A 24,861-nucleotide genomic window follows, 5' to 3' on the forward strand; every position below is an offset into this window, starting at 1 on the left:
CACCCCGCGGTGGTACGCCAGATGAGCTCGGAAAATAAAAGATGCTTTGAGTTGTTTTTTTTTTTTTTTTTTACACAACACATTTTTTTAATTAAAACAGAATTATGACAAGTCCTGAAATTCAGAAACTAAAAGGGATGACTCGTATTATTTGCGGAGAAAATGTCGCTAAACAGCTCGATCTGGTGCATCTTTCAAACGACACAGTCACTCGCAGAATTGATGAAATGGCGAACAACGTCAGACAAACATTGACCGAGAGAATTAAAATGAGTAAATGCTTCTCACTGCAGTTAGATGAATCCATAGATGTCGCAGATTTAGCCAACTTGCTCGTTTCCGTGCGATATGAGTATGAGGGCATGTCGCACGAAGACTTTTTGTGCTGTAAACCCCTACCAACACGAACTACAGGAGAACTACATTATAACATATGTGTGTAATGAGCAGGGTTGCCAACTTTCACGCATTGAGCGTGAGACACACGCATTTGACCGTCTTCACACGCCACACATCCGATTTCTCACGCCGACAAAAAAAATCTAGTTTATTTACCTCTGATCCACATCTATGATTCAATGAGTTACTAGTTCGCTCTGGCACCAACCACCGCGATATAATACTTATCTTGTGTCCATTTTACATCCTCCCCCCGTCAACAACTTAAACTCGCCAAACAGCTTTTTCTTTTTTTTTTTTTGGGGGGGGGGGGGGTGGTACGTGGAGGTTTTTCGTTTGACAGTTGGTGGTACTTTGTGTAAAAAGTTTGAGAACCACTGCTCTACAGAATCTACATCTTGGTTCGATTGTTACTTCCTGAGATCGTTAGAATATAGGCTGCTACTGCGTGAGGTGGCGGGCGAGCGATATGCCACAAAATAAGATGCATTTTACATGCATGAATTTTCAATCATTGTAATGTGCGCAGAATTTTTCAAAAGAGGACCTAGGTCGATTCAGGTGATTGGTCGGAGGATACATCTTTATCCTAGCCGAACAGGTTAGCCGGATATATGAGCTAGCTTGGTGCCGATTTGTGCCGATAGGTCAGCGGGCTCCAGCCATGGTATTGATGATGGAGTCGCAGTGCGAGTATTTCATGTATTTCCCCGCCGTTCCCATCTCGGACCTGTCGGACCCGGCTCGGTACCGCACGCTTCCACGTCGCAGTCACCTTTACCTGGGCGAAACCGTCCGCTTTCTGCTCGTTCTACGCTCGCAAAACGCCGCGTCCGGACCCGCGGGTGCCGGGGACGCAGGCGGGACGGAGCATCCAGGCAGCCGCTCGTGGAGGGAGCTGGCCGGGGCTCTGTGCGCCGTCGCAAGCGTGTGCCCCGGCGACGGCAGGCAGCGATGTCCGCCGCTGTACCACGACTACCACAGCAGCGGCGACGAGTGCGTGGACGACACCGACGACGACGACGCGCCGGACGTGGGCTGCGCGGGGAGAGGCGGCACACGGTGCCGGGGCTTCAGGGAGTGCAAGCCGCTCCTCATTCACAACAACCCTGGAAATGGCGTGAGGGAGTTCCGCAAAGCTCCTCTGCAGGTGGGAGACGGATAGCGTAATAAAAATGATATATGTGCCACAACTAGGAAGTGTCGGCGTTTCCTGTATTGAGACTATTGCTATGTTCCAAAGGCTTCTTAAGTACTGGCAAATAAACAGTAAACCGCCGACCTTGGTTTTCATTGTCTACACCCAAGAGACGCATCTTTAACATTTAAATTTGACCAATTTGATCTCGTTCTGTGAATTCTGAAGAGTAACTCAGCCTGGTTAATCGCTTTCTCAAAATATATCATGATATAATATAGCAAACATTGGAATTTGTGAGGGACTGCATAAGGAGAAATGGCATAAACTAAAGATAAAATTTTTTTTAAGGTTATTTATGTGGTTGAGGTTGTATCCATTTTGCTTTCTTGCTCCCGAAGGAACTTTGTAATACACAACAAACATTACCATTTAAATAATAATAAATAACAAACACATTAAACAGTAATTACAATGGTGTGGTAGTGGTGCAGTGGCAGGCTGCTTCGAGTCTATTAAACATAGTTCTTGCACAAAAAGATATGGGTCAACATCTTAAAATAGGAGCATGACTACACACGTGCCACTCTCTGTCCTTTGTGTACTGTTTGCTCGGCAGTAGTCACACCCCTTTGTGCAAACCTTCTTAAATGCCATTCTAAAGACAAGTAAACCTGACCAGCTTACACCATACCCCAAAGATGTATACACTTGCTTCAAAATGTTGCTAACCCCAGCTGAATAAGAGGCACGGTTGTATCAGTAGAGTGTATCTTTAATGCTCGGAACAGTGTGTTGTTTTGATACATGTTGTTATCTTGTGTGTTATGTGCTTCGTCAACCGGCGTGACGTTCAGTCGCCTGTGGATGAGCCGGTAGTTCTGAATGATGAAGTCATCTTCCCCCTGACCGTGTCTTTGGACACGCTCCCTGTGAACACACTGAAAGTGAAGGTAAGAGCCCAATATGGCCGGGGCATCTTAGAGTTTCCTGTCTCTGGGTGCTCTGTGCATGCCCAAACTGAATGTCTGTTTGCACTACAACATATGACCTTCTGAAGAAGATCTGAGTGCATTTGTCCCCGGCACGGACGTAATTTGGGGGGGGGGGGCGGGCGGCATGTCCCCCCACTTTTTCAAAAGCCGGGTTTGGTCCCCCCCCAGTTTTTATGTTTAAAACCAAATATTTAAATAGCGACAAATCCATGTCCCCCCCACTTTTGAAATAAAAATTACGTCCATGGTCCCCGGTGTGGGTCTATAGGCTTTTATTGCCTTCATATTTGGCTGTATTTGCACCTGTGTACACTGGATATATTGGAGAGGTTCTATAAATATCAAGATATAGGTATCTCTAAAATGTCTTGGTCCTTAAATGTGGTGGACCTTCTACATGCCAAGGGAGTAAAAACAGTATATTAAAGAAAATTGTACACTATGGGTAATGTTGCAGTAGTTATGTGTCTTGCATCATAACTAAACGTATTTCACAAAATTACATCATGCTGCAGCTAAACCATTTAAGTAATATAATATTCACTGTACTTTTTGAACAAGACATATGTCCACACTGTGACTACATACAAATTATTTTACCTTTGGGTAAAATAGACCACTTAAGTTCCAAATTCAACCACTTTTTAATTTGTCTATGAATGCTGCTACCTTATAGGAAAAAAAAGTTTCTTTATTTTGATTTTGGCAAGTGTTTGTTTAGCTGTTCACATGTTTACTTTTACTTGTCCAGATCATAGTGACTGTGTGGAAACAGGAAGAGGAGAAGGCCGAGATCCAGGAACACGGCTATCTCCGTATCCTTCAGCAGAAGAGCCCGTGCCAAACCTTTCGTCAGGACCTGAACCCCTTCAAAGCCCAGGGTTGGCCCTCACTTACCACCAATAACATAATCTCATCAGAACTTCTGGTTCTGTGACTCCTCCAGTTACAGCACCATTATAGTCATTTTACATGCTGGCTTTTCCTATTGTTTCTGTTGGGGGGGGTCATCCCGGCTTCTGCTGGGTGTACTTGTTTCTGCTTTCAAATAGCAGAATTTTAACAGATTTAACAAATTGCAGAATTTTATTGTTAACAGTGTGCTCAGCTAAAGGCTTTCGCGAGTTTAGATTTTTGCGTGCCTTAATGAATGGACATTTTACAATGTTAAGGTGGGAAATAAATGTATTTGTGACTCGTGAAGAAAGTAATCACCTGTTTATCTCCTGTTTCCAATTGCAGTCAGCACCACCCTAAATGTCCTCCCTCCACCCACGGTGAAGTGCCAACAGATGACTGTGTCTGGGAGACATCTGACGATCCTGAAAGGTGCTTTTGGAAAACAGTTCACCTGATCATCAACCGTTATTAATGTGTAATAATGTTCAAATACTAATAATTGTCATTTCACAAAATGCCACTCAACAAAATGTTTTGCCAGTTTGGTAAAAGCTACACACATCCAACAAGACACACATTTTCACTGATCTTTGTTTTGTGAAGAAAAAACAGAAACTATCGAGTATATATATGGATACTACGGCATAAATCATATTTCTTCCACAAAGAAAACATCACGGTGGCTTTGCAGTTGTTACAGAGACTCATGACTGTTTGAATGAACTGCATTGAATATAGTTCATGCAGTTCATGACTATCAACCAAAAAAACTTAGCAAGCAGTGTGTTATTTTTTGTTTCAGTGACTGCCATTAAATTGTTCCACTGAGAGTATCATATATAAGGGAGGGGAGAAACCTCCCTTGTGCTATCATAGAAATATTTATCTCCAGGCCTTACTACACCCAGTCTTCTACGAAACATGGAGAATGGAATGATTTAATTCTGAAGGTTTTACACAATACTCCACAATAGCTTTTCCAAAGCTTTTCCAATTCTCCATAGTCTAAAATTACATTTACATATTTGTTCTGTGCAGCCATAAAAAAGAGAGTATGGCTACAAAGGTTTTTCTGCTTAGCATTGTTCTATTGTAGTATGTAAGAGACACCATTGTTCATGAAATTAAGGTTATTGTTATTATTGCTTTATTTAATGCGACGTTCTGTCTCTGTGCAAGCCATATCTTGTTTGTGTTTCTCAGTGTTAAACGGGAGCTCTCAGGAGGAGGTCTGTGTGCGTGACGTCAGAATCCTGCCCAATTTTAATGCCTCGTATTTACCCATGATGCCTGATGGATCGGTGCTGCTGGTTGACAATGTGTGGTATGGTCTCATGAACATTTCCATAGTAAAAGTTGGTCAACTTAACCAATCATATTTAACTCCAGTGTGAACAGATGTTCTGGTGGTAGACCCTAAATTATATGTATGTATGTGCAAGGATTGTGCTCTTCTGGTCTCGGACTGATGATGTCATTTTTGTTGGAACTTCTAGAGCTTCCACATTTTTTGTGTTTCTTCTTTCACTGGATGTTTTCCAACTTCTCATATTCCTTTGAATATTTCCTTCACTTGGGACTGCCATGTCTATCGCTAGTGCTATTTCCTGCATCGTATCAACTATCACAAACTAGTTGGTTTGCTATTTCTTGATTTGTTGCTTATCTGTCTGGATCTGGACATCCAGTAAGATCTTAGATTTGTACTCCACCACTGTTTGTGGTTTGAGAGGGGGTGTCCACTTCACAAGTATAGCAAATACTTTTTTATATGATCCTAGGATCCTAGTGTATACTTTCCTGCTACTACGTTCCGGACTGTCTTGTCTTATCCAGTGTGACACACCTCTGCTTCAGTTGACCTAGAGTTTAGTGTTTTATCTTATGCATGCTTCGGTGCCTCTGTACAGTCCTGTGTCAAAGGCTAATGGGTCCTAGATTACTCTTAAATGTCTTGGTTTATTTATAAAGCAAACAGGCCTTATTGTTCTTAATGACATATTTATGTGTCCTATAGAAAAAGAACTGAGTAAATGTACTCAGAACTATAGAAAAATGTTTGTCTTCCTTATAGAAGAATAATGTGTAATAATAATAATGATGATAATCCTTATGTGTTATATTCTAGTATGTCATATATGTTTATATAATGTTTTCATATTTATGATATGTTTGTGGTTGGTTTGTTTGTATTGTCCCTGTTCTATAGTCATCAGTCAGGTGAGGTGGCCATGGCTTCTTTCTATAGAATGGACAGTGAGTCTAGCCGCCTTCCCAGCATGCTCAGCGCCCTGGAGGAGCAGAACTTCCTTTTTCAGCTGCAGCTAACCGACCAGGCCCAAGATGATTCAAATGAGGTGTGAACGAAGGATATTGATGATGACACAAGCGATTCCGTCATTGATTCCGTTCCTCGCTCTACGACTTCTCAAACAAAATTGTTCTACTAGGAAAACGTTGTGCATTCTTCTAAAGAAATACATCTGTGGTAATGCTAACCATGCTTGCATATGCACGTTCCAGGGCCTGGAAGTGCCACTGGTGGCAGTCCTGCAGTGGTCCACGTCCAAGCTGCCGTTCACCAACTCCATCTACACCCACTATAGCCTGCCCAGCATCAGACTGGACCGTCCCCGTTTCGTCATGACCGCCCGGTGCCCCAGCGCCGTCAGGGCCCGCGAGCACTTCCGAGTGCGCTACACCCTCCTCAACAATCTGCAGGACTTCCTGGCCGTGCGCCTCGTCTGGACGCCCGAGGGTGAGCTCTCGTTTTCGCTTCTTTCTCCTGCTCTTCTCCTCATTGATCTGACATCGATTCTTCTCCCCTCCCTAGGCCGAGGACAGAAGGAGGATCCTGCAGTGAACGCGGTGGTGTGCCATTCTCCTCTGAGTAACCTTGGATACTGTCGCAAAGGCAGCACTCTCTCTGTCTCTGTGGCCTTCCAAATTCTCAAAGCAGGCCTGTTTGAGGTAAGGCCACGCCCACTTGAATACTTACAGATTTCTAAAACTTTGTCTTTGTTGACTTTTAGCACTCCTCTGTTGAATGGACCAGATGCCTTTTGTCACTAGTCACACGCTTTGCTTTAAGCTTAAATTTGAATCTTAGTTCCCACAAACAACACAGGTCTGTCGGGTAAAACTGCAGCATTGTTTCCTCTGAACTCCAGTTTCCCACACCGCCTCTCTTCTAGCTAAGTCAGCACATGAAGCTGAAGCTTCAGTTCACTGCGTCCGTGTCTAATCCGCCCCCGGAGGCCCGGCCCCTGAGCCGCAAGAACAGTCCGTCCAGCCCGGCTGTGAGGGACATCCTGGACCGCCACCAGGCCAGTCTGAGCCTGGGCCGCTCCCAGTCCTTCTCCCATCAGCAGCCCTCCAAGTCCCACCTCACCAGGTATGGAGAAAACAACACACACACACACACACACACACACACACACACACACACACACAAGCATGCAGTATGTGGGAACGCTGGTGTTCTCTGCCTCTTACGTGTATGGATTTGGGCCTGGTCATCTGCCCCCCACCCCCAAACCCAACTCTCCCCACAGGACAGGCAGTGTTATGGAGCGGCGGGCCATCACACCCCCTGTTGGCTCTCCCGTTGGCCGGCCACTCTACCTCCCCCCAGACCGGAACATTCTATCTCTCGACAAGATCGCCAAGCGTGAGTGCAAGGTGCTGGTTCTGGAGTCGCAGGGCTAGACGCAAGGAACACGCACGCGCCACTTACGACCACACACAGGCGCCAGGGCAGATACACCAGACCTACACATCATGGGGAATGATGGGCAGAGGCGTGATGGAACCGTAAATGATTTTGAAATCAAAGCCATAGAGAATGGCTTGCATAAAACTTGAATTGATGTTATTGGCAAGACTCGTCATGGTACACGTGGCACTGACCGTGTCCTTGTAGTTTCAGTAGTGTTTAACGATTCTTTACGTTTTCGTTTTATTCTGCGTCTATTACTTGTTTACATGCTGTGGATTAAGGTCTAGCATCTCATTTCAAATTGTGTTTTCTGTGTTTTGTGTTTCTGACAGACAGATGCAAAACAGTACAAGACAACACATACATAATGACAAAACAAATACATGCATTTCGGTGACATTAGTTACAGGAAGTAATATGGGTCATATTTTTAATTCCTGCTGTATTTTAGCTTATTTCTGCATACAGTCCACTGAGGATGCAATTGTAGGGTGTGAGGAAGCACATGAGGTCATGAGGAATTACATCACCCTGCCTAAAAGTATGTTTAATGATGCGTCAGTGCGTTTACTGACTGTTCTGTATTACATTTGCTGTTCTCTTGAATTTTACACTGAATATTTTTTATTCCTTCAGACTATTTCAGAATGTAAATGTATTTATTTAATTTGGGGGGTTTGCATATCTTCAAATCCGCTTTCATTCCTTTTTGCTTTGGGCCATTCCAATTGATTCTCATTTCAATAATTTTTTTCTTCAAATTCCTTTTTGTTTGGTCCTGACATTTTTGGTTTGGTCCCAGACATAAGCTGCAAGAATGTAATGTATAACGCAGACTGGTGGTGTACAAAGCTCGCATGCAAACTGCTGACACTGGGCAGTTTTGACTTTGTTGTTGACATTTACAGTGATGACTGGCAATTATAGCCAGCATGGTTGCGAAACGTCACTCCTAAAGACCAGAATCATCATTTACGTAACCCTGCCTTTGCATCTAAGATAATCTCCTTGTCCTATGAGCTTTGTGGTGTAGGGTAACAGTGACATTTAGTGCAGGTTGTTATACTGACAATATAACTCCACACTGAGTTTAGAATTTTAATTTATAAAGTGTCTCAGTGTTTTTATGATTGACGGTATCATTCCTTTTTTATCTTATGCTGTCTCCTTTTATAATTATTTACATTTAAATAGGAACGCACTGTTTACTGCCCTCAACCCTGGTTGATCCGATTACTCCACCTTCCTTTGTGGTGGGAATTTGCTGTAGTATTTTGTATTTTGATTCATGACGTGTCTGCTGTTCCATGCTTCGTATTTAGTCAGAGCTAATATGGTACTACTGAAATGAATGAGTGCTGTTTGTTTTGCCAATACAAGTCCACGACTCTACATGATGAAGTTGCTCTAAGATTCAGTATATTTACCTTAACGAAGGGGAAGCTAGGCTCATGTCAACCATCTGCCCCTGTGCATACGTGTTTTTGCACCACTTACTCAACCGAACATTCTTTTTCACGGTAGAACAGTGACTACTAACACCATTCTGTTCTAGTCCTGTAGCTTCATGCTACACTTCACATCATAGTCATTTCAGGGCCGATTTCCCCTAAAGAACGTTGACTGATTTGCATGCAACTAGCAATTCACAGTAAGCTTTACGGGTTGGCCCATTTACGCTGAGTCCAAGTCAAACATGCAACCAACTTGACCTGCCGCACAATCAGACATTGGAAAATTGATGAGAAAACCAGGTCTTTTGAAAAGTAGTGATAAAGTTGAAACATGCTGACACGACTTCGCTGCGTGTGATGTTTTCCTCACTGTTTCAGTGCTTACTCTGTTTGGCTTGCATGTTGCACAGACCAAGTCCACGGGGCTCATTGGATTTTGAGTGAATTTTGAACCTTTTCATTTCAGCATACATGTGGCAGCTTGGGGTAGAAAAGCTATTTGTTTTTTGAGATATTTGAAAGAAAGAATCCACTTCAAGAAACCCAGAGATCGTAGGTTCATCTATTTCAAACTTTGGAACAATGTACCAGAGCAGGAAGCTTCGTTGTAAACATGCTATACAGAAGCATGTTATACGTAAACATGCTATACAGAAGCGCAAATCCATTATATTTTGTACATTTTCTTTTCTTTTTATCGCTGACAACAGATTGAAGAATTTCATAATTAGTTGTTGAACAATTTTTTTAAAGATCATCTAAGCACTTTATTTAAATTGTTTTAATTTATTGTTTTGTTTTCTTGGAAAGAAAATGTCAAGTGATCTGACTTGATCTCATCTGTTAAACATTTAGTATCATTTATATGTTATTGTGGTCTTGAATTAAACCCTGTTATTTAAAGTGTTTAAATTACAAAAGTGTTTGTGAAAGTGTGTGATATTCAAGAAGTCCTGGTTATTGCACTTGAAATAAATGGATTTGGGCATAATGTAATTTTCTTTATATAATTTTCAGATTTCCTTAAATTTTCCAATATTTATCATAACCATTTCATTTATGAAAGGGATGTACAGACATTAGATCATTACATTTTAACAATTACAGTAGTGTATACAAATAAGTTACTACAACCTGATCACAAAACTAAATATACTCACAGGAGTGTTGACAACAGTACATTAAATTCAATAAATAAAAAATAAAATTTTGGTCCTAATCAGAATGCCAGGTTACTTTAGAACTTGGTATATTTAGTCTGCGAGTTGTCTCCAGTCTTCTTACGGTCACGGATGTTTTCATAGAGGCCATCTGTTGAGAAATGTGTGAAATAATAGGAGTATGAAATGATGCGGTTTCACTATCATTAAAGACGTCTGTTTCAAAACACATACGTGTATTTTCCAGTGGCAGGCTGTGGCTGCTAGTCGTGTCCATGCTTTTTCTTCTGTGCCTGAGGAGATACAATTTCACTTTTGTGATTTTACTCCTCACAACACACATTTTCATATAGAGCTGTCTAAAAGTGGCTGGACAGTTTGACCGTTTTTGTTGTTTAGGCTATGTACTATAGCATGCTTGAAATTAAACAATAACCACAAGGTTACTATGCTGACGTTTGACATTTGTTTTAAGGGTGATTATATGTACCTTAGTTATCATTATAAATGAGTCCTCCCATTTATTAGTAACTGCATTGGATAATGTTAGATCATTTCGAATAATTTATATAGTTATTACATTTTCATGACAAATTTTAATTTCCAGAGTAGTAAGGTAATATTTCCTGTGAGAAATACATGTTTGTGTTCATTTTCAGTTGCACGCATACCTGGATGTCTTGCAGACACACACTATCGTAGTAACAATAATGATGATGGCGAGTGGAACCAAAACGGCGATGAGTATAATAGTTGTTTGATCTGTCAAAACAATGAAAGCAGCATGAACCCTAGCCCTTAATGAACGTGAGTATTCTGTTGGGGTTTTAGTTTTACATGTTTTGGTTACCTAAGCCACCATCAGGGGGTATCTTCTCCACATCACAGTTGGTCCCCTCAAACCCCTCGGGACACAAGCAGTAGTAACTAGTTGTCGATGACGCAACGCACGTGCCACCATTCTGACACGGTGAGGATAGACATGGACTCACTGAGAGGGAGACGGAGATCAGGCTTGGGTTACATTAACAGATCCTGTAGTGTTACTTACATCGATTAGGCCATTTGAGTCCTGTGGAAGTTGGACGTTAGTGATTTAAAGGAAGACTCACTCTCATAGCAGTCTCGTTTGGTGTCGTAGACAGTGCACACTTGTGTCTTTGTACAGCTTTTGGGCTGACAAGACGCACCAGTAGGAGTACATTCGCAACTCTGAGCGCAGTTCTCTGACACAAATTTCTCCTTGAGCTGTGTGAATGCATGTGGTGGAGAGGAGGGGAGGGGGTGAGAGAAAGACTAGATAAAATCTGGTCTGAAAACATGGATAAACCAGTCAATACATCATGTCGTCACATCAGAAAGATCCGTGCGTGACGGGGGGGGGGGGGGGGGGGGGGGACTCACGGTGTAGTAGCGGCCCAGGTGGGTGCAGCCGCACTCGTTGAAGGGAACGCACTGGTTGTCGCTCATGGTGAACCCCGAGTGGCACTGGCACCCCTCCACACATGCGCCCTGCTCACACTCGCCGGGCGCGGCCAGGTCCGCGCAGGACGCCGGGCACGCTGTCATGCAGGCGGTGTAGCTGCTGTTGGCCGTACATTGCAGAGCTACGTCCACATGAAACACAGGGGTGATACGTTGGTGAGTTGGATGAGTCAGCTGTTTTGGTGAGCTTAAGTAACATGCAAATTTCTGGTCAGGGCTTGGACACTTGATAATATGCATAGTCAATGGGACTTCCTGGTTAAATATAGGTTAAATAAAATAATTATATGCATATACATACACTATAATAATAAAATAAAAATAAATAATATGCATATACATATACTATTAGTGTGTGTGTCTACTTACATGTACTTAGAATTATGTATTAGTTTAATTTCAGTGTGCTCCGAGTGTGTTTGCTGTCAACACACACAGATTTCATGAGAATTTGAGTGTCACTACTTTGAAATGCGTGTGCACGTGATGCATACCACAATCCAGTTTTTGCCTCCAAGACCCGAGCTTAACTCCTCTTTCCTGACAAGCCAGGGCATAAACGGCATAGCTTGCACACCGTAATGTGGGGTTGCCCTGTTCTGCACAGAGGTCATACACACAGTCCCTGCAACACACAAAAGCACACATTCAGTGTCACAGCTGTGAATCTCACATCCTGCTTCGTGATTTAATGACACCGATAAACGTCCCCTTCCAGACTCATCACTCCTTTTTTTCTTACAGTTAGAGAAGTGAGCAAGCACACGAAGGGAAGTGCGTGTAAGAGTGCAGTATGTGCTGACTTTCACTTCCAGAACGCAACATTTAGTAGATGTTACCTTACACATACCTACACACACACACACACACATGTGCAACTAGCAATACTAGAGTGGACTGCTCTCCTAAGAGAGTGGAGCGGGTGGAGCTCACTAGGGCGGTGCAGTGGGGCGGTACTCACTGCTGGAACGTTTCAGGCGCGAGGACGTCATGGCAGCCAGCAAAAGGTCCATCAGGGTTGCTCAGCGCTCCACACTGGCTCACGCCGTTCAGCTCCTCCAGCTGAGCGTCTGAGCAGTCCTGTGTCTCAAAGCCTGAGTCCAGATCCTCCTCTGCTGCCCTCCTGCGATGGAGTGAGACATAGAGGAGAAAGAGAGAGAGAGAAATGCACAATAGTGAAGAAGACAGGAATTATGGGAATGGATTATGAGATAGGTGTGGGTTTTGGAGAAAAGCTGACCTTTGAGAATGACCTCTAAAAAAATCTAATCAATCTAGTCTAATCAATATAGTGTGTGCCTGAGGTGAGCTATGACCTAGATTGTACAGTATGTTCACAGGTAGTATTTTGACCCAGCTGCTGGCCAGTGAAAATGGCATGACAATTACAGTTTGGGAGTTGGGCCTCACACACCTGTGCAGGTGGGCAAGTCGGGGCAGATCTGAGGCGCGGAGCCCCTCCCCCATCCTGTCGCTCACTCTCCAGCTGTCTCCAAACTCGTTGAGGTTGCGCGCCGTGCTGCCGTCGGGCTTCACGTACTCGTTGCTGGAGCGGCCGTCGTAGTTCCCGCACAGCCCGAGCACGTGCGTCCTGTAGGTGCTTGGCAGGATCACCTCTGTGCGGTGGAGAAACGTCAGCGTTGATGACTTGTGCGTGTGATGCGCGTGACCTTGGCTAACGTGTGCGGCCCCGAGCGCTTACCCCCTTGCATGTTGCCATCAAAGCGCACCGTGAGGCCAAAGTCAGTGGAGAGCTGTAGGTATCGCGAGTTCAGGGTTATCTCAATACCCTGCCTGGGGCTCAGGGGAGGGGACACCCGCTCACCATCAACCTGGGAACACAGTACCCACATGTATGTAGAGCAAAGGCTTTAACCTAGATGTGGAAACAATACTGTGCAGAAGAGTTCATGAAGGGACTATGACGGCATATGCGCCGTTTTATTTTCATGCAGGTTATTCTCCAAATTCTGCTCTCTCTTACCAGCAGAGCCTTCTTCTGGAGCATGCGAATGCTCACACCATACACGTCCACGTAGACCTCATGCAGGAAGGAGATGCGGCCGTTGCCCCCGCTGCGGGCGTTCTTGCCCCTCACGGTGAAGGGTGTGAGAAAGCTGGGCAGGTCGTGGTCCTTGGTTAGCACGTATGTGTACGGGCCCTGGTAGTGGTGGTTGAAGTTGTCAAAGGTGTGGTAGTGTGGGTCTCCAGAAATTGTGCATTTGTCAAATCCTATGAATGAGAAAGCAGGGGGAGACTGCATTTAAGGCAACTTGTTTCAACGGTGGTACGTTTTTGACAAGGGTGCTAGGATGACGTCATGGACCTGTAAATCAAAACTGAGAAATATTTGAACTGCTAAGTCTAACATAAACACAGAAAATCACGATCAATATGACTAGACACAGCAGTGGAGTTTTGTTCTGTCAGGAAAGGATAGCAGAGAGAGAGAGAGAGAGAGAGAGAGAGAGAGAGAGAGAGAGAGAGTGCTAGCTTCTGGGACGTACTCTCAGGTTTGCAGTAGCGCTCTCCATCTTTGTCCAGGGAGCACACCGAGTTGGAGCTACACTGGAAGGCGCTGCAGGAGAGTTCTCCACCCAGGGTGCATGCACACTTCTGATCGCAGTGCTCCGTCACCCAGGAATCTCCAACCTGCAATACACGCCGCCATTACACACGCCCCTCAGGCACTGCCGCAGCACGCCGTCTTAAACACTTACAATTAAACTCCAATTAAGCCTGTGTGAAATGCTTCTACATGGCAGAGGAATACCAGGGTGGAGCAAAAAAGCGAGTTGAGGCAAAACACTGCTGCCTTTTTCGGAGAGAGGCTTGGAGGAGCTCCGATTGGAGGATCTCTGATTGGAGGTTCTCCGATCGGCCAGGCCGCGGGCCTGTCTGTCGCTCCACTTACGTCATGGTATTGCCCTTTGTTGTCGACGCAGCCGCAGTTGGAGAGCAGCACGCACTTTCCGTCACTCAGCACGAAGCCGGCGTCGCACTGGCAGCCCTCCACGCAGCTGTCCGGCGGCAGGGGGCAGAAGATGGGGAAGAGGTCAGCGCAGGTGGGGGGGCAAGGTGGCGTGCAGTCCGAGTAGTGGCTGTTCGGCGGGCACGGGAGAGCTGCGGCGGAAGGTAAAGGAGGGTAAACGGCGTATCTCTTACCCCGAATTTATTTACAGTGAACATATGCACACGTCATCTTTTCCTTATGCATCTGTAAGGGGTTCAAGGAAACACTCACGGCAGAAGGTGCTGTTTCTCCAGCTGAGGGCCACGCCGGCGCTCTGGCAGGCCTGGGCGTAGGCCTCCACGTTGTCGCACAGCGTGGACTGCATGCCGCCATACTCGCACATGTCGTAGATGCAGTTCCTGACGAAGGGCTCCGGAGGGATGAGCGCGTGGCAGGGACGGAAGCTTTCAGAGAGAAGGACGCCGGCGCACTGAGCCCCGATCGCCTCCTCTTCTTCGGACGTGCAGTTGGGGTGGACGTTGGGTCGCGTGTCTGGCTGGCATCTGCACGGAGAGCGAGGGACGGAAGGGTGGAAAGGTGCAAATGACGAAGAGATGAGATCCACGTACAGGGTGGACAAGGTCGTCGTTCTGCGATTCAACCGTGTTCAGTGCTTATCTGTGTTGTGCTTTAACATGTACAGATGTGTACCTCAGACTAAAGCCATTTGACCATGTCATTTATATTCAGTTTTAAATTGATCTGTTTCATACATAAGCAATCAGATTTGTAACATGTAATTGTGCATGCTTGTTTTTCCTCTCCTGTTTGTTTCCTTTCTCTCCTTATAAAAGCTTTTTTTCAAGCTTGTCACCCAGCCAATCAGGTTGCACAATCAATGAGGTGGAGCTTTCCCTTCAATAAAATGCGTGTCGGTGTCTGAATGACGCTGTGCGTCTACTGGTTCAAGTGCACTGCTTATGCGACTTATGAGACGTCTATCGTGGTCAGCTTCTTTTCAAACTTGCTAGTGTTTTACCGACATTTTCCATCACACAATTAAGTAATTGTCTATCCACAACAGATTAGGGCAGTCCCATGTCATTTAAGTCTAAGCATAGTCTTTTATTGTTGTTTTTCTCTCTCTTCTGTTCAGACATTTCAGGCTGGATACTTAAATCACTCAAGACTGCAGATTAGGGTAGATTAAGCTTTATGGTGATCTTTTCTTGGACACCATCCAAGTTCTCTCTGCAAAGTGAGAATATCTCTCCAGGCTCCTTGTCCATCTGGGTACTAGAATGTCTGTATGTATTTGTATGATAAAGTCATTTGCCAGTGCCTGTATCTCATGATGGACAATCAGTCTCTTAGCTACTGGCTTTTGTTACTACCCCGACTCGCTCTGCAGCCTCTTCTGGGACTGTAACAAGACAGGGCTTGTCTGGGAGATGTTACATCATGCTTGTCCAGGATTTGACACATAATGACATTCTAGTCTCTTGTTTTTCACTCTGTTGTATCTGGGGTTCTCCAGTGATGGCAAGAAATGTGAACTATGAGAAATGTGCGAAATTAGGTCACACCTGTGACCATTTTCCTAAGCGCCTCAGACTAAAACTGCACTTTGGACAGCAGGAGGAAATATTCAGCAAGACGCATTCATCCTCTGTACCTGGATTGCATGCTTCCTTTAAATAATTGATCCTGGGGCAATCATTTACTGGCAAACAGTCTCTGAATAATAATTCGGTTCAAACTGGCTGTGTAAGAATGATTCAGTTAGCGGTTGTCATCAGTAAAGAATATGAAGAAATTACAGCATGTATAGAAGTGATTTAGAATCAACAAAAAGTCTGACTGCCATTTCGGATCTGTTGCTATACTTTGAGCATAAAGTTATTAACAGCCTGTTACTCTGTTGCTTGTACTGGTGTGTCTGTGGCTTATAAGATTATTGTACTGTACTTTATTATACTCTCTTGTACACTCTTTGTACTGAGCTGTCAGGTACTCACCCTGGGTCACTGTCACCTTCAGCCTTCCAGCTGTTACCCAGCTCGATGACGTCTTTAGCCGGCAGGCCATTTGGCATCAGGTTGTCGTCGCTGGAATTGCCGTTGTAGTTGCCGCACATGCCACACACCTGCAAACAGCCCGAGAGAGGGAGAGAGAGAGAGAGAGAGAGAGAGAGAGAGAGAGAGAGAGAGAGAGAGAGAGAGAGAGAGAGAGAGAGAGAGAGAAAGAGGGCGATGAATTGTGGCTACAAAAAGCTACTGCTGATTGTCAATGCTTAATTTTTATTCTTACATGATTGTGAAAAAAATAGGCAAGTGTCCAAAATTTTAAAACAAGATTTTTGCAGTCCTGCTTTTTGTCTGAACTTTTGCTTTTCCATCTACTAGATACACTAAAGGTTTATGTTCAATCCATCCTGCATGTACATGTGAGGGTTTCAAAACATATGACCTCTCCAAATACCGCACGGCCGAGATTTCATCATCTCGACATGTTTTCTCACCTTGTTGAAGTAGTTTCCAGGTACTGTAATCTCTATGTGGTGAACGCCATCAAACTGAACAACCAGGCCAAAGTCTGTGGCTAGCACACTGTTGACCCCACTGGTGAACACCTGGGCCTTAGCTACAGTGATGTCCATAGGGGTACGGATCCTTTGGCCTTCCAGCTACAGAGAGAAAAAGATGTTTCAATATATGATCAAGATCTTCCTTATCTACTGTGCAAACACTCATGCAAAACATTTTGATTTTATGGTGATCACTCCATCTTGCTTCTCCTCTCCTCTCCTCTCTTTTCCTCTCTTCTATCAAACTCACCAGGACCCGTTTGCTCTTGCTGAGTGTGACGACGGCTCCGGGCAGGTAGACGGTGACAGATCGCACATAGGAGGCCTCAGGTTGCCCACGCTCTTCGTTCTTGGCCACAATGGTGAAGTTAGTCACCATGGAACCATCGCAAACCTCCACCAACGTATAGGTACACGTGCCCATGTATGTGTGCATGATGCCATCAAAAGTGTAGTAATGAGGATCTCCGGCTATGTGGCAAATACCCACGCCTATACACAAAGACACAGGGCAGGTCTGGACAAACGTTCCTCTTCTTTCTTACATGGGTTTAAAACTTGCACTATGATTTGAGGGGTTCGTACCTGTGTCCACACAAGCCAGTTGGCCCTCGTGAACCTTACATTCTTGTGCAGGGCTGCATCTCCACAGTTCGCACGTCACATTGTTGAATGGAAAACACACGCAGCGCTCAGAGCAGTCATCTTTAGTAAACCAGCTGTTTCCCACCTGAAGAAAACATTTCGAAATCGACAGCTTTGCTAAATGTTGTAAACCGGACCAAACCATAAGAAATTATTAATCATTAGCAGTTGAATGCAGAGGGAAAGTGTAATCATCAGTGCAGTGGCACATGGCCTGGATGACGCAGGTTTGAGGCCTAGCGGGGTTGCTGCCCTCTGTTGCCCCCTGCAGTGCATTACATTCGCGCTCTCTCTCACGTACAGGTCTGTAGTTGCTGTCCTTGTCGATACAGCCACACTGGCTGAAGGGCACACATTTGTCTCCGCTGAGTATCAGTCCATCATCACACACACATCCTTCAACACACGGCTCAGTACACGTGCCAGCTGAACCCGGGTCCTGACAGCTGGGCGGACAGGCTGTGCCACAGTGCTCATAGTGACTGCCAACAGGACATTTCATGGCTGCGGGACAAAGGACAGTGTTGGGGAGATGCAATGAAATGTAAAACCCCCCCTTAACCCCCCCCCCCCCCCCCCCCCCCCCCCCCACCACCCCCCCAATTAAATAAAAAATAAATAAACACCACTTACGACAGAACGTTTTGTTCCTCCATTCGACTGGTACCCCAGCTTGGGCACATAGGTCAGCGTAGCTCTCAATAGCCTGGCAAAGTGCCACAGCAGACCCGCTCGTGCCGCATTGGTCAAACACACAGCTCTCAAAGTACGGGCCGGGCGGCACGACTTTATGGCATGCCTCGAAGATTCCTGTTTGGAAGGACGGCCCTTAGTCAGAGACAAACAGACAGATCCCAGAGTCGCAAATCCAACCGGCACCTGTCACATGTAGAATATGTGTGTACACTGTCTCACCGTTGGGGTCGGTGATCATTCCACAGCTGGTGGGTTTTTTTGCGTCACTTTCAATGTCCTTATCACATTCCACATCGCCACCACCATGGGTACAGCTAAAAAGGAAAAAGAGAGGCACACGCTTGGGCCACATGGCTTCTCTGTCCCATGTCTTCAGCTTTTCTTCTGGCATTACTAGGCATGGACTAACGGTCAGCAATCAACACTGTTGACTTCCTGACCGGTGAGGCACCGCGACGCATTCTGTGATTGGTTGAAAGTAAGGCACTCACTCAGTTCTATTGTCAGGAACCTGCCAGCTCTCTCCTAGCTCATTGGTGTTTTCTGTAGGCTTGCCATCTGACATAATATTATCATCACCTGGGTTGTCGTTGTAATTTCCTGTGAGATCAATGGAGAAAGAGTTTTGGAGCACCTTTGAACAGAAGCAATTGCACTCAGCATAAGATGGACTACTGACCTTAACGTCTATGTGAAATCAATAAATAGCTGACAGATGTTTTATTGTTTTAGAAAAATAGTGTTTAACATACCACACATTCCACACAGTAAGCCTTTGTAGGAGGAGGGAAGGCTGACATCGGCATGGTGATTCCCATCGAAGCGGACGCGCAGACCGAAGTTAGTCTCAAGCACAACAAATTTCCCGCTGAGGAAGATCTTAGCACCATTCGGCAGGGTGATGGGCGCAGTCACCTGGCCTCCATTTAACTGCATGACAGAGGTAACATAGTAGAGCTGCTGTTTGAATGGTTGAAAACGCAGTAATGACCTGCTGAACTGCTACAACTGAACTACCACAAGATCAATTGTCTTCTGAATCCTCTCACCTGGACTTTACGGCCCTTGTCTAGGATGATCTTCATGCCGTAAACAGTGACGGTGACTGATTTTACATAGGAAACTTTCTTGTTGTTGCCCCTGTGTTCATTCTGGGTGTCGACAGTGAAGTATTGTGTACCCATGGTCTCATTACAGGGCTTGGTCAGAGTGTATGAGCAGGCACCCATGAAGTGATGAACCTTGTTATCAAAAGAGGTGTAGTGGGGGTCCCCAGACACAGAGCAGATTCCTGGACCAGTAAGGTCTACAACAAAACCAGAAAAAGTTATTAAGCTAAGTCTTCTTGCGTGTCAGCATATATAATATACAAACATTACCATTTATAACACACCACACATATAGTAACAAACAATGCATATAGGATAACATTAAGCTGGGTGAATGAATGCATGAACTGTAGGTGTTTGTAGTACCATTTGGTTTGCACACAAACTCTCCATCCTGCAGTTGGCAGGTCTCTGTAGGGAGGCAACTGGTGTCGTGGCACTGGATAATTCTTCCACCCAGACACACACATTGCTGCTCACATCCCTCCAGATACCAGCTCTCATTCATCTAAAAAACATGGAAAATACACACAGACTCAGATTGTATTTGAAGGCATAGGATGTATTTGTAAATAATCATTGGTGAAATTAAAACTTTACTGTATGTGTGACATATGTGTGTGAGACACTCACGGGGTGGTAGGAGCCATTAGTGTCCACACAGCCACAGTCTTTGAGAGGCACACACTTGTTGTTGCTCAGCACAAAACCAGGATCACACTCGCAGCCTTCAACACACTTCTCTCCACAGCCAGGGGGTCCGCTCACACCCACACATGTTTCTGGACATGAGCTCACACACATGGAGTAGTGGCTGTTAGGAGGACACACCAGAGCTGTGGAGAACAAAGACAGAGAAAGTCACTTTACCACAAGATGCAGACACAGGTTAATGGGTCAAGCTTGAAATCTATCAAATTTTGTATGTTTTTGCAGTTTTTTCAAACATAAAAAAACGTAGCTGAATATTCCTGAATGTTAGTTAGTAATAGCATGATGTGTCTGTACAAGTTGAAGTTTGCACACTCAGACTCACGGCAGAAGTCTGGTTCCCTCCACTGGTGGACTGGTGCCCCTGCACTGAGACAAGCATCAGTGTAGGCCTGCAGCTGGTCACACAGGGTTTGTTGAAGACCTTGATAGCGACACATATCAAACACGCAGCTCTGGAAGAACGGCAGAGGGTCTACCACCTTTATACAGTCCCTGTGAAAAAAATTGTTGTTAGGACCTTTTAATTTTCAGCATTTAGGAGATGGGCCCAAGACTCTGCTAGTGATAGGAACCTACTCTACCTGCTTTACAAGGTGAGCTAGAGCACCACTGAGGACATGAGGACATGCTATCACAAAGAATTCATTTTGTAGTAGAAGACAGTCTAAAAGACATGAAAATATTTAGCAGGTGTTCCACCAGAAAGTTCTTACCTGAATGGTCCAGTGGTGTCAGTGATTTTTCCACACTTCTCTGGTTTAGACACTTCAGCCTCAAGGCTGGGGTCACATGGTGGGTGAGGACCGACATCAGGCTTGCACCTGAAAACACAACATCAAGGATACTCAGAAAATCAAGTATATATAAACAAACATGAAGAGCATGAAAGAGTTTTTAAATTATGCAACTTGATAGTGCTATGAGTAATAAAAACTATTTGGGGTCATTATTGTCCAATTGTCTTTAAAAGAGGGAAACCCAGAAGACACTAACGCATCATCCTCATCTTCATCTGTTTGCCAGCTGTTGCCAAACTGATCTGAGCTTCCAGCCAGGGATCCATTTGGTTGGGTAAAATCATTGTTGGGGTTTCCATTGTAGTCCCCACACAAACCACACATCTGCTCAAAGTAGGTACTGAGAGAGAGACAAAGATAAACGGAAAGATATTTACACAAATACTTCAAAATTCTTATTGCCAAGATTTAACCCTGCTATGGACTTTAATTTTTTTAATGCATTAATTGTGTTAGTGAGAATGAATCTGGGATGTGTTCAAAATGATTACACATCAAATCATCCAAACCTTTAAGAGATCAAAAAAATTGTAAATTGGTGATGTTGCTTTCTTGCTGACAGTATTTAACTGCTCAAACAACTAAATGGTGCATTTGGCTAAACACAGTGCACATAATTCCAAAAAGCACAATAATATCTATTGTAAAGCAGTTTCCACTGTAATGTACTGGTTTATGTTTGTCTCTATGCAAAATTCAGGGTATTCCAGTATCTACGACACACGTCTGGGGCAGTACCTGGGCACTGTGATCTTAGCATAGTGGTTGCCATCCCAGCGCACCTCCAGACCAAATGGAGTGGTGAGGATGACGTACTGCCCAGCCGAGGATAGAGAGATTAGAGGAGAGGGGGAATGAGGGAGGCCTACTCTCCGTCCGTTCACCTGAAATGTGGGAAAGACAACAAAACATTTAAAACACAGATGAACTTTGATAAGACTGTGATTCATTCACACTATTATGATCACTGGTTGAGAAGAAAGATGACCTTAATATAGCAGTAAATATCAGTGTCAACAAAAAGACTACAAAAAGAAAAAAAATCACATGTTCTATATCCCTCCATGGATCAAAAACTTTATCGTGGTGTTGGGGTTTGCGTGCCTACATGATCCTAGGAGCTAGGTTGTCAGGGGCAATGCCCCTGGTAGAGTCTCCCAAGGCAAATTGGTCCTATGTGATGGGCCAGACAAAGAGTGATCCAAATAACTCTTATGGAATTTAACAATAACAGGACCCAGATACCATTGCCCGGATCAGGGTTACCGGGGCCTCACCCTGGAGCCAGGCCTGAGGGAGGGTCTCCTTGGTGAGCGCCTGGTGGTTGGGTTTCTACCCATGGGGCCCGGCCGGACACTTAACACTGGGTTACTTAAGCTGGCTCTTTGGACATGGAATGTAACCTCTCTAGTTGGGAAGGAGCCTGAGCTGGTATGCGAGGCTGAGAGATACCAACTAGATATAGTTGGGGTCACCTCAACACACAGTTTGGGTTCTGGAACCAATCCTCTCGAGAGAGGCTGGACGTCTTTTCTGGAGTTGCTCAGGGTGAAAGGCGGAGGGCAGAAAAGGGCTTACTTATAGCTCCCCGGCTCACTGCCTGTGTGTTGGGAGTTTTCCCCAGGAGACAAGAGGGTTGCTTCACTGCGCCTTCAGGTTGGAGAAGGGGCTCTGACTGTTGTTTGTGCTTATGCACCAAATGGCAGTTCGGAGTACCCGGCATTCCTGGAGTCCTTGGAGGGGATACTGAAAGGTGCCCTTTCTGGGTATTCCATTGTTCTGCTAAGAGACTTCAATGCACGCGCAGGCAATGACAGTAGAACCTGGAAGGACGTGATTGGGAGGAATGGCCTCTCTGATCTGAATCCGAGTGGTGTTCTGTTATTGGACTTCTGTGTGTGCTCGTCACAATCTGTCCATAACGAACACCATGTTCGAACACAGAGGTGTCCATAAGTGCACGTCACCAGGACACTTTAGGTCTCTGGTCGATGATTGATTTTTTAATCGTGTAAAGAGAGGAGCTGAGCTGTCAACCGATCACCACCTAGTGGTGAGTTGGATCAGATGATGGGCAAAGATGCCGGGGGATGCCCACAAAAGATGTTTGTGGGACTCTGGAGGCAGCAGATGGGTACAGGAGGGCCAAGCTATCGGGGGACTGAGACAGTCCTCAGTCTCCCCAGTAAGGTCTATGCAGGGGTTCTGGAGAAGACAGTTCGTCGATAGTCGAATCTCAGTTACAAGAGGAACAATGTGGGTTCCGTCGTGGTCATGGAACACTGGACCAGCCTTTTACCCTTGCGAGGGTCCAGGAGGGTGCATGGGAGTAGGCTTAGCCAGTCCACATGTGCTTTGTGGATTTGGAGAAAGCATTTGACCGTGTTCCTCTGGGAATCTTCTGGGGGGTGCTCCGGGAATATAGGGTTCGGGACCCACTGCTACGAGCTATCCAGTCCCTGTACGAACGGAGCAAGAGCTTGGTTCACATGGCCGGTAAACAGACTTGTTCCCAGTGGGAGTACCCACAAGGGCTGCCCTTTGTCACCGATTCTATTCATAACTTTTATGGACAGATTTTCTCTGCATAGCCAAGTGGCGGAGGGGGTTCGGTTCGTTGGTCTCAGGATTCCGCATCTCCTTTTTGCGGATGATTTTTGCGGGTCCTGTTGGCATCATCGGGCCGAGAACTACAGCTCTTGCTGGATCAGTTTGCAGCCGAGTGCAAGAAGGCCGAAATGAGAATCAGCACCTCTAAAACTGAGACCATGGTACTCAGTTGTATAAGGGTTGAGTTCCCTCTCTGGGTCAACAGTGAGTCCTTGCCTCAAGTGGAGGAGTTCAAGTATCTCATGTTCTTGTTCATGAGTGAGGGAAGAATGGAACGAGAGATTGACAGGCAGATTGGTGCTGCGGCTGCAGTAGTGAAGAGAGAGCGGAGCCAAAAGGCAAGGCTCTCGAGTTTCTGGTCAATCTACATCCCTATGGTCACGAGCTCTGGGTAGTGACCGAAAGAATTAGATCGCGAATACAAGTGGCTGAAATGAGTTTTCTCCGCAGGGTGTCCAGGCTCTGTCTTAGAGATAAGGTATGGAGCACGGTCATCTGGGAGAGGCTCGGAGTAGAGTCGCTACTTCACCATGTAGAGAGGAGCCAGTTGAGGTGGTTTGTGCATCTGGTCCGGATGCCAATTGGGCGCCTCCCTAGGGAGGTGCTCCGGGTATGTCCAACTGGAAGGAGACCCCGGGGAAGACCCAGGACAAGCTGGAGAGATTATATCTCTTGGCTGTCCTGGGAATGCCTCGGTATCCCCCCAGAGGAGCTAGAAGAGGTGACTGGGGAGAGGGAAAGCTGGGCCTCTTTGCTTAGGCTACTGCCCCCACGACCCGGACCCGGATAAGCGGATGAGAATTAATGGATGGATGGACATAATCTATATTTGTCATTAATAAAAAATTACAGCAGTTAAAGAGAACTAGGAATAAATACAGAGGTGTTGCATGAAAATGTGCTTCCAGGAGTTCATGCTAACCAGAGTGATTCTGCTCTTCATCATTGTCACAGTGACGCCGTTGACGGTCACATACAACTTCCTGAGGTAAGATACACCAGAGACACCTCTCTCCTCATTCTTACCCTCCACAGAGAACCAGGGACCTACCGAAAACATCATGAAAAGTTAGTTGATGGGTGTTGGAGAGTAGTTGCTATGGTTTTGCTAGTTGGTGCTAGGTTTTGAACATTCTGCTATTCGTTTCCTACAGAGAAAAAAAAGTGCCCCTCGGCAATTGGACGTCCAATCAAAAAGCTGAATACAAGCTAGTCTTTCCTGGTTATAGGGAACATGCTAGCGTTAGCTCCCTATATTTATGTCAAAAACTGCACGACAACTAAGTGGTAAAAGTCCGACCTAATCCGGCCTATTATACCCAAAGTGATCTTAATTAACTTCAGAAAACATGAACTCTACTCACCAGTGTTGTTTCTGCAAGTGCGGGCCAGCGTGTAGGTGCAGGTACCCATGAAGGTGTAAAATTTACTATCAAAGGTGTTGTAATGAGGGTCACCAGAGATGATGCAGTCTTGAGAACCTAGAGAGCAACAAAGGACA

The 24,861-nt window shown here is 45.3% G+C and overlaps 2 protein-coding genes and 1 long non-coding RNA gene across 3 annotated transcripts in view; 2 read left to right on the top strand and 1 right to left on the bottom strand.

Moving 5' to 3' along the window:
* Positions 1-783: 783 nt before the first annotated feature.
* On the top strand, positions 784-9,993 carry trappc14 (trafficking protein particle complex subunit 14). The gene is made up of 10 exons (XM_076973502.1): positions 784-1,549; positions 2,395-2,490; positions 3,284-3,413; positions 3,775-3,861; positions 4,636-4,756; positions 5,642-5,789; positions 5,956-6,190; positions 6,266-6,402; positions 6,627-6,826; positions 6,987-9,993. Exons 1-10 carry the CDS (start codon positions 1,064-1,066, stop codon positions 7,138-7,140), a joined length of 1,794 nt encoding a protein of 597 aa, XP_076829617.1. The 5' UTR covers positions 784-1,063; the 3' UTR covers positions 7,141-9,993.
* Positions 9,153-24,861, bottom strand: part of LOC143475622 (IgGFc-binding protein-like) — a 43,625-nt gene continuing 27,916 nt past the window's right edge. Inside the window, exons 68-99 of the mRNA XM_076973501.1 lie at positions 24,725-24,841; positions 24,283-24,407; positions 21,489-21,634; positions 20,947-21,090; positions 20,667-20,774; positions 20,276-20,445; positions 19,873-20,075; positions 19,606-19,747; positions 19,180-19,436; positions 18,883-19,060; positions 18,622-18,730; positions 18,350-18,444; positions 18,068-18,244; positions 17,736-17,938; positions 17,375-17,519; positions 17,040-17,281; positions 16,724-16,888; positions 16,221-16,348; positions 14,494-14,765; positions 14,164-14,372; positions 13,757-13,901; positions 13,234-13,481; positions 12,952-13,081; positions 12,664-12,865; positions 12,211-12,372; positions 11,744-11,874; positions 11,169-11,371; positions 10,877-11,012; positions 10,615-10,755; positions 10,436-10,526; positions 9,999-10,057; positions 9,153-9,915 (exon numbers count right to left, since the gene is read on the bottom strand). Coding sequence (XP_076829616.1) covers positions 9,842-9,915; positions 9,999-10,057; positions 10,436-10,526; positions 10,615-10,755; positions 10,877-11,012; positions 11,169-11,371; positions 11,744-11,874; positions 12,211-12,372; positions 12,664-12,865; positions 12,952-13,081; positions 13,234-13,481; positions 13,757-13,901; positions 14,164-14,372; positions 14,494-14,765; positions 16,221-16,348; positions 16,724-16,888; positions 17,040-17,281; positions 17,375-17,519; positions 17,736-17,938; positions 18,068-18,244; positions 18,350-18,444; positions 18,622-18,730; positions 18,883-19,060; positions 19,180-19,436; positions 19,606-19,747; positions 19,873-20,075; positions 20,276-20,445; positions 20,667-20,774; positions 20,947-21,090; positions 21,489-21,634; positions 24,283-24,407; positions 24,725-24,841 — 5,057 coding nt within the window. The 3' untranslated portion in view covers positions 9,153-9,841. The remainder of the gene's footprint in view (positions 9,916-9,998; positions 10,058-10,435; positions 10,527-10,614; positions 10,756-10,876; positions 11,013-11,168; positions 11,372-11,743; positions 11,875-12,210; positions 12,373-12,663; positions 12,866-12,951; positions 13,082-13,233; positions 13,482-13,756; positions 13,902-14,163; positions 14,373-14,493; positions 14,766-16,220; positions 16,349-16,723; positions 16,889-17,039; positions 17,282-17,374; positions 17,520-17,735; positions 17,939-18,067; positions 18,245-18,349; positions 18,445-18,621; positions 18,731-18,882; positions 19,061-19,179; positions 19,437-19,605; positions 19,748-19,872; positions 20,076-20,275; positions 20,446-20,666; positions 20,775-20,946; positions 21,091-21,488; positions 21,635-24,282; positions 24,408-24,724; positions 24,842-24,861) is intronic.
* LOC143475625 (uncharacterized) lies at positions 14,190-15,146 on the top strand. The gene is made up of 2 exons (XR_013121065.1): positions 14,190-14,384; positions 14,474-15,146. It is a non-coding gene; the product is annotated as an uncharacterized LOC143475625 (long non-coding RNA).

The sequence above is a fragment of the Brachyhypopomus gauderio genome, chromosome 14 (assembly GCF_052324685.1).
Source record: "Brachyhypopomus gauderio isolate BG-103 chromosome 14, BGAUD_0.2, whole genome shotgun sequence".
Lineage (NCBI taxonomy): Eukaryota > Metazoa > Chordata > Actinopteri > Gymnotiformes > Hypopomidae > Brachyhypopomus > Brachyhypopomus gauderio.